The sequence below is a fragment of the Mustela putorius genome, unplaced genomic scaffold (assembly GCF_011764305.1).
Source record: "Mustela putorius furo isolate JIRA1106 unplaced genomic scaffold, ASM1176430v1.1 tig00537248_pilon_pilon_pilon, whole genome shotgun sequence".
In the NCBI taxonomy this organism is placed as follows: Eukaryota; Metazoa; Chordata; class Mammalia; order Carnivora; family Mustelidae; genus Mustela; species Mustela putorius.
In genome coordinates, this window is record NW_025422387.1 from 13433872 (window position 1) to 13442501 (window position 8630).

Sequence of the window (8630 nt, forward strand, 5' to 3'; positions counted from 1 at the left end):
CGTCATGAGAAAGCGGCCAGGGAAAGTACATAAACAAATGGGCATGGCTAACATAGTCCATTAAAACATTGTTTATAGGGCGCCTGGGTGGCTCAGTTGGTTAAGCAACTGTCTTCGGTTTAGGTCACTATCCCAGAGTCCTAGGATCCAGTCCTGCATCAGGTTCCCAGCTCCATGGGGAGTCTGCTTCTCCCTCTGACCTTCTCACCTCTCATGCTCTCTCTCTCACTGTCACTCTCTCAAATAAATAAATAAAATCTTTAAAAAAAAAAAAAAAAAACCTTTCTTTACAAAACAGGTATCCCACGCTGTTGTTGGCTGACCCTTGATGGAGAGACCACATGGAGAAGCCATGTGGAGAGCAGGAGGCCCTGAGACTTCACAGAGACAGGGAAAGGCCCAGTCATCCAGAGCCCCACCTGAGTCCTGTCTTCCAGGTAACCAGACACGGAGCGGCCATCTTGGACGTTCTAGACCAGGAGAGTCCCGGGTACCTGCAATCTTAGCCACTCTTAGCCAGTCACATGGAGAGGAAAAATCCTCAGCTGAGGCCCATCAACCCACAGATTCATGAGAGGTAATACAGCGATTACTGTTCAAGGCCACTATAGTTCCAGGGACTTGGTTACACATCAAGGTCATATAAGGGAGGGTTTTTCAAATTTTCAAATTTTCATTACTGAAATTTGGGGCCAGATATTTCTGTGCTGTGGTGGCTCTTCTGTCATTGCAAGAAGTGTTAGCATTATCTCTGGCTTCACCCATTAGATGCCAGTAGCACCCTTCCCCTCCCCCCAAGCTGACAACCAAAAATATCTCCAGACGTTGCCAAGAATCCAGAGACGACCAAAATCACCACTGGTTGAAAAACACTGATGTAAGGTAATCAAATACAAAACTGGGACACAGACATTAGCAGCTAACTGCCCCCCCATAGGGCAGAGCCGATCTACACCTTTCATAGGCCCTAGGTATATCTGCCTTTATCAGCCTCTTCCTCCATTTAAAAAAAAAAAAAAAAAATCAAGGGGTGCCGGGGTGGCTCAGTCAGGTAAGCATCTGACTCTTGATCTCAGCTCAGGTCTTATGCTCAGGATTATGAGTTCAAGCCCGGGGTAGGGCTCCATGCTAGATATGGAGCCTACTTGAGGAAAAAAAACTACTTAAAAAAAAAAAGTAAAAAATTATACAGTGACACTGACATAAAGATGCATGTAACCCTAAATCATTATACATTACAGTCATATTTTTATCTCAAAATAAAATTAAATTAAACTAATGAAAAGTTCAATTTATTAAAATTAAATACTGTGGGCCCTAAGCCTATGTTTGTTATGCCAGCTAGATTATCAGCTCTGAGTGGATATAAGGACGGAACCAGAGGACATCATTTAAGACTCTGGATCCAGCCATACAGAAAGCTTAACCCAACCCTGGATTTCTCAGTTTTACAGAGCCACAAGTTCACTTTTTGGCCTAAGCTACAGTTGAGTGTCTGTCACCTGCATTTGGGAAACCTGACTTACCTGGCTCCCAACTGCAGCAGGTGGGAACTGACCTTGAAACTGGGTCTGTTTCCTCCGAGCAGACCACCGGCCACAAACTCATTCGGCCTCCTGCATCTCTGCAGTTTTGTCTAGCAGAAGAGTTTTCAAGGAAAAGTTCTCCACACTTACACTTCCGGACAAAGTTGCTCACATGCTTGATCTTCATCAGAGCAGGCTGACTGCATTCTCCGAAGAGAACGAAGAGGGCATCTAATATCCCTTCTCGGGAAAGCGGAGACATCTGCTGTTGAGTCAGAAAGGGTGGTTTCCCCTAAAAACAGCAAACAGCAGATGGAGACACTGTCAATAATGAAAAGCTTTGATCAATAACATCCACGCAGAGTAAATTACAAGCCACCAACTCTAACTGCTCACGACACATGCTAACAGCACAATTTTGGGGCTTCGTTCTTTAAAGCAACATCAATTGAGAGTCATTACGTTATCGCTCCTAAGATTCCATTACTGTGGGTTCCTTCCACCAGCACCTGGGGAGGAAACTTCACAAGCAAGCCATTAATAAGAAAAGGCCCTTTTTTCTTTCCTTTTCTTTCTTTTTTTTTTTTTTCAATTTTTGAGAGGGAGAGAGAGAGAGAATGAGCCAGGGTTGGGGGGAAGGGAGGGAGGGTCAAAAGGAGAAGCAGATGCCCGATGAGCAAGAACCAAGCCCTCCCCAATGTGGGACTCGATCCCAGGACCCTGAGATCATGAACTGAGCCAAAGGCAGACACTTAACTGACTGAGCCGCCCAGGTGCCCAGAGTCCTTCCTCCTTAACAGTCTGAGTCTCATTGGGAACACTTACTCTGGACCCTGCTGGTTCTGAAATATTTCCATGTCTCTACAACATAACACTGTGACTGCTACTTGTTTTGAGTGTGCCCAGAGGTTTGTTAATATAACCGTGGTTTCTTCCATTCACTCGAACAATCTAGAACAGTATGAACGGACTGACCATACTAAAGCTGAACTGATTCATGATCTGGACTGGCAGATTATATCTAACCCACAGACAGGTTTTGTTGGGCCTGCAGCATTTAAAAGAATTTGAATTATCTGCCAACATTGAAAAATCAGGAAATTTCTCCCAAAAGAGGGGGTGGAGTTTGGGAGTTCTCCTGAAACACTGGAGGATGGAGCCACATTGCCCCACATTCCTGCCTGGTGATGCTGAGCTGTGGCTGAGTGAGGCTGGCCCTCTGGGTAGTGAATGTGCTCTGCAGTTCATTGCAGACATGACTCCCGTTTCCATCTAGCCCATGTAACTCAATCATAGTCATGGCCTGACCACCAAATACATGAGTTTGCTACCTCTGGTCTAGCACAATGATTTCCATGTGCCAGGCTATGGACTGTGTGGAGGTAACCCTGCAAAGGCCCGTGACTCTGTAGGTGCTTGCCACCACTCCCGTCAATAGCCAGCATCTGTTTCCGGTCCCCTCGAATCTGTGCTGTCTCTGTGACTTGCTTCAAGCAACAGGTGGCACAAGTGACAGTGACACTGTGAGGGCAGAGCTCTAAAGGAATGTAGCAGCTTCTGCTTTTGCTCTTTTGGGAAGCCAGTTGCCATGTAAAAAAGCCTAGGCTAGACCCGGGGTCAGCAAACTATAGCCCATTGGCCACTGTGGCCCCTGCCCTGTCCGTTTTTGTAAATAAAGTTTTATTGGAACACAGTCATACCCATTCATTGACATATTGTTTATGGCTGCTTTTGTGCTATGATGGCAGAGATGAATAGCTACAGCTACCCCAAAGCCTAAAAATATTTATTATTTAGAGAAGAAAGTTACAAGACCTGGATTAGACTACTGGCTAATGCAAGACCTCATAGAAAAGTCAGCTGGCGGAACACTGAGATGCCCCAGCCAGCAGTCAGATGGTCCAGCCCCAGCCAAGCTCTCAACACAATATGGCCCCTTCAGTGACCCCAGCTGATATCACAAGGCGGAACAAAAGAACTAAATAGCTGAATCCAAACAACCCACAGAATCATAAGAAAAAAATAAGTCACTGCTGCTTTCAACTTTGTGAGCGGTTTTGTACACAGCACCGGATACTAGAACTGAACCGGCTGGCTACATTTGAATCACCTGAAGATCTTAGCTGAAAAACAAGTCTCTGGTGCTATCCCTGACCTACTGAACTAGAACCTTCCAGTTTGTCACTGAGAATCTGTTTTCTTAACAAGCTCACCAAGAGATTTAAGCCTCAGCCAGGTATGCGAGATATTGGGTCACAAGCCACCATACCTTCCCCTTTAGTTATAGTTCTGCAACAAATTCTGAAAAATAGTCTTTGTTCATCTGATCTTTACTGAGCTTAGACTAACTAAAGCAACAGTTCCCACATAAAGTACTGACACTTCACCAAGTACTCAAGTCTGACACAAAATGAGAAAAATTGAATGCCACATGATGACTGGTGTATAAAGATAAATACATTCAATTTGAAGTGATCTGTAGGGGTGCCTGGTGGCTCAGAGGTTAAGGTTAAGCGGCTGCCTTCGGCTCAGTCATGATCCCAGGATCCTGGGATAAAACCCGGCATCCAGCCCCCTGCTCAGTGGGAAGCCTGCTTCTCCCTCTCCCACTCTCCCTGCTTTGTATTTCCTCTCTCCCTGTCTCTCTGTCAAATAAATAAAAATCTTTAAAAAAAAAAAAAAAAACAAATAAAGTGATCTTTTATTCTAAAATCATGTCCTTCCTCTGTTGGTGTTTCTTAAAAATATCCCTTCTTTATGAAATGAAAGGACCAGAAAATAACAGGCTTTTCTCTATATCGGTTTTGTTACATCCTTCTTACATCCCTCACTTGGCAAAATAAAAAAGCCTATGTTGACCTAACAAATTTGTGAAATTTTCCTGGCTCAAAAAGTCTTCCGACCACCGACACAAAACTCGTTGGGAAGTCAAGTAAAATGTTAAGTAGAAATTAAGAACCGGTCCAAACTACTTCCCTGCATGGAAAACAAAATCACTCCTCTATCTAAACCTCATTAAAACAGTATTATAGAGAGCGCCTGGGTGGCTCAGTGGGTTAAAGCCTCTACCTTCGGCTCAGGTCATGATCCCAGGGATCTGGGATCGAGCCCTGCACCAGGCTCTCTGCTCAGCTCCCCCTCTCTCTCTGCCTGCCTCTCTGCCTACTTGTGATCTCTGTCTGTCAAATAAATAAATGAAATCTTTTTATAAATAAATAAATAAAAATAAAAATAAAACAGTATTATACAGGGAAAGACCAGTATCCATACCTGGTTAGATAAATGTTAGGTGTATGTTATACTTGCACATAATAGCTTTCCTGGGGACAGGGAAGAACTCATCATGCAAAAAAGATGAACTGGGGATTTACCCACAACTCTTGCTATATAATGACATTTAAATATAATACACACTTAATAAATTCTAACACACGCTGGCAGTCTTCCCAATGGTTACATGCCCAGCTTCTGTTGTCAGAATAAAATTGGAGCCTGGCTCTGTCATTTATAAGCTACGTGATCCTGAGCAAGTCCTTGCTTCCCTCAATATCTGTCTCCTTCCTTTTTTTTTTTTTTTTAAGATTTTATTTATTTATTTAACACACAGAGATCACAAGTAGGCAGAGAGGCAAGCAGAGAGAGAGGAGGGAAGCTCTGCTCCGCTGAGCAGAGAGCCCGATGGGGGACTCGATCCCAGGACCCTGGGATCATGACCTAAGCCGAAGGCAGAGGCTTTAACCCTCTGAGCCACCCAGGCACCCCTTTCTCTTCCTTTTTAAAATGTAAATAAGAAATGTCCTCACATCTGTTACAGAGCTGAAGTGAGATAATCAGTAGCATGCTGGCTCAGTATCCAGCACATTGGAAGCCACAATTATTACATAAGGAGCACATTATATGCCTTTAGCCAATTTTGTAATAAGTCAAAAAAGTTTTGGAATGATAAAACACAGCAGCACTCCGGTTAGCTAACTAGCATTAGGAACAAATTATTCATTTGTGAAAAATGTCTCATGACTTAAAATGGCGACAGAAGTGGTCCCACAGAACAACCAACCTAAGCTTTCAATCTGTTTCCATTCTGATCTGTTTGAACATTCCTCAATACCAGTATTTGGGGCAGTGGGGGGTAGGGGAGAGTTACCAAGAAAGTATCAGTATTTATCATATAGGTATCCTTGAATAAATATCTTCCTAAATATAATTACTCCTAAGCCTACATAAATTTATCATTTTTTTTAAAGATTTTATTTATTCATTTGAGAGAGAGAGAGATCACAAGTAGGCAGAGAGGCAGGCAGAGAGAGAGAGGGAAGCAGACTCCCCGGAGAGCCAGATGTGGGACCCCATCCCAGAACCCTGGTATCATGACCTGAGCTGAAGGCAGAGGCTTAACTCACTGAGCCACCCAGGTGCCCTTAAATTTATCATTATTATAACTAGTATTATTTCTACACTTAGCATTAATAATAGTTACCATTTATAACCAATGGTTTACCAAGACCTAAGCAAGAAACTAAGTGCTTTACGTAAAGTATCTCATTTCATCCTCATGATAACCCTGTGAATTTGGTGCTATAACCTCTGTTTGAAAGAGTGGCAAATGGATGCAGAGAAGGCAACTGAGTCACCCAAGGTAACACAGCCAACAAGTGCTGGGGCCAGGATTCAAACCCAAATCCTTACCACTATCGGGATTGTTCCCCTGACTTGGGGTTACACAAGTCAAACAAGGATCTCTACATCAACAATGTTTCATCTACATCAAAAACAAAAGAATTAGAAATCTGTTTGGAAACTATTCCCTGAGCTGAAACACTTCTGCAGCCATAGAAACAGGAATGTTCTTTATCTTGAGCGGAGTATGGGTTTCAAGGTGTGGGTATTTACCAAATCGGTTTTTTTGTTTGTTTGTTTTTTCGTTTTGTTTTAAATAAAGGTCTCTTCAAGACAGCGCCCAAGTGTCTCAGTCGGTTAAGTGTCTGCCTTCAACTCAGGTCATGATCCCAGGGTGCAGGATGGAGTCCCGGTTCGGGCTCCCTGGTCAGCAAGGAGCCTGCCTCTCCCTCTGCCTATCCCTTCTCCCCCGCCCCCCAGTCAAATGAATAAATAAAAAATCTTTAAAAAAAAAAAAACTCTTCAACCAAAAGAAATAGGATTATACCTATAGCAATTTTAGCCAAAAGAATGCCTTTGTCTGTTTTTCTTTAACAAAGGGCAAACCGTAGTACAGATAAGTAAAGTGGGAGAAATGATTTTAAAAATAAATAAAGATCTCCCTTCAAGGACAAGGTTGGCTATCTACTCCTCTGTCTGTACAGTGGTTCCTTTTTCCAATACTATCAGCAAGTATAAAACACCAAATGGGATTTTTCCTAGAAGATTAGCCTCAGTCCTATAATAAGAATAAAAGTGACAAGGAGGTTCCAGGGAAACAAACACAGGTGAACAGAGTTGGCAGCCTGTTACCTGGAAGAAATGATTCAGCCTGGAGGCCCGGGTGGCAATGGATTCAGCAGCACCAGCGTCCAGCAAATTCCGTGCTCCATATTTGAACTTCAGCATCTCTCCAGTGATGAAGAGCTCCAGGAGAAGGTCAAGTGTGTGCAGCCAAACGAGGAGGAAGCACTTGAAAGATCCTGATCTTCCACGAAGATGTCAAGGATAGGGAGGTGAAAACCAGCCGCCACAAAACAGAACTTAGGAAGTTCAGGCTGACAATGCACATTAAAAAAAAAAAAAAAAAAAAAAAAAAAAAAAAAAAGGTTTTTTACTCACAGCAACAAGAGATCATACACTTATCTGAAATATTCTCTTACAAATCAATTTGTTTTTTATCTGCACCACCAATACTGTAACCTCCACAAGGGCGGGAGACCCAGCCCGCCACACAGTTGGTGCTAATACTTACTGAATGAATGATTGAAAAAAGAGAATTACAGGGGTGCCTGGGTGGCTCAGCGGGTTAAACCTCTGCCTTCGGCTCAGGTTAAGATCTCAGGGTCCTGGGATCGAGCCCCGCATCAGGCTCTTTGCTGGGCAGGGAGCCTGCTTCCCCTCTCTCTCTGCCTGTCTCTCTGCCTGCTTGTGATCTCTCTCTCTCTCTCTCTCTCTGTCAAGTAAGTAAATAAAATTAAAAAAAAAAAAGAATTACATAGTACGTTGCAAAGAAATATGTACTACAAGGTTAAAAAAGAGAAAGCAAGGTAAGGGCAATTGGTGCGTGTGCGCTGTTTTTAACAGCGCAGTCGGAGTAGACTTCACTGAGAAGGTAACATTTGAAGCCAGATCTGAAGCGGGTAAACAGTAATCCTTGCTGATGGGCGGGGGAGGCAGGAAAAGCGTACCGCGCAGAGGGAACAGCCCAGGCTGGGGCTCTGAGGCAGGACCTGGCCTTCTCGGACAATAGCAGGGAGACGAGAGGGGCTGCAGCAGAGGGAACGACGCGGGAAGCGGGAGGTGACTGACGGAACCGAGGGTGTGAAGTCGCACAAGGCGGATAATAGGGAGCTGCCGCACTCCACCAGACGGAATAATGCAGGTAATGCTGACAAAGAGCGAAGGCGGAACACACAGGGGACCCCCTCCAGGTTTAAGAAGGGAACAACTCCTGCCCCGGACATCACCTACAGACCTTGAGGCTCTCTCGGAGGAGGACCTGGGAAGACCCTCGGGCCCCCAGCAACCTTGGGGGCTACACCACCGCCCTCCCCGCAACGGGAGGGAAAGCCGGGACTGGTGTGGGTGGAGGCGGCTCTGCCCCGGGCCTTGCAGAGGGGAGTGAGGGAGAAATGCGCGTGCGGGGTTTGGACTCACGCTCCGCCGACCCGGCCGGTCCGCGCTCTGCTCCACCCCGCGCCTCCCGCCGCCGCGTTTGAACCCGGAGAACATCATGGGCGAGGCTCAGGCGTGTCCAAACCAATCAGAGTGCCCGCTCTTAAAATGACCCGCCGCGTCCCAACCGAGCCCCACCCAAGTCCTTAAAGGGATAGAGGAAGTGAAAGGGAGAACCAATCAGATTGTTTCTTCCTCTGACTCGTGACCAATGGAAAATGGGGAGGGACAAACCCCGGAGGGCCGCTCCTGGAAGTTTGAAATTGGCGG

At 45.0% G+C, this 8630-nt stretch overlaps 1 protein-coding gene across 10 annotated transcripts in view; it reads right to left on the bottom strand.

The window, feature by feature from the left end:
- The window catches only part of CIT (citron rho-interacting serine/threonine kinase), a 167727-nt gene extending 159298 nt beyond the window's left edge, over positions 1 to 8429 (bottom strand). For 8 of the 10 annotated variants that reach the window (XM_045073766.1, XM_013056602.2, XM_013056608.2 and 5 more), the window contains exons 1-3: positions 8161 to 8390; positions 6996 to 7240; positions 1677 to 1818 (exon numbers count right to left, since the gene is read on the bottom strand). In XM_045073766.1, the coding sequence (XP_044929701.1) occupies positions 1677 to 1818; positions 6996 to 7091 (238 nt within the window). In that variant the 5' untranslated portion in view covers positions 7092 to 7240; positions 8161 to 8390. Of the gene's footprint in view, positions 1 to 1676; positions 1819 to 6995; positions 7241 to 8160 lie in introns of all 10 variants that reach the window. The other 2 variants (XM_045073762.1, XM_045073767.1) reach the window with 2 other exon arrangements.
- Positions 8430 to 8630: the final 201 nt, after the last annotated feature.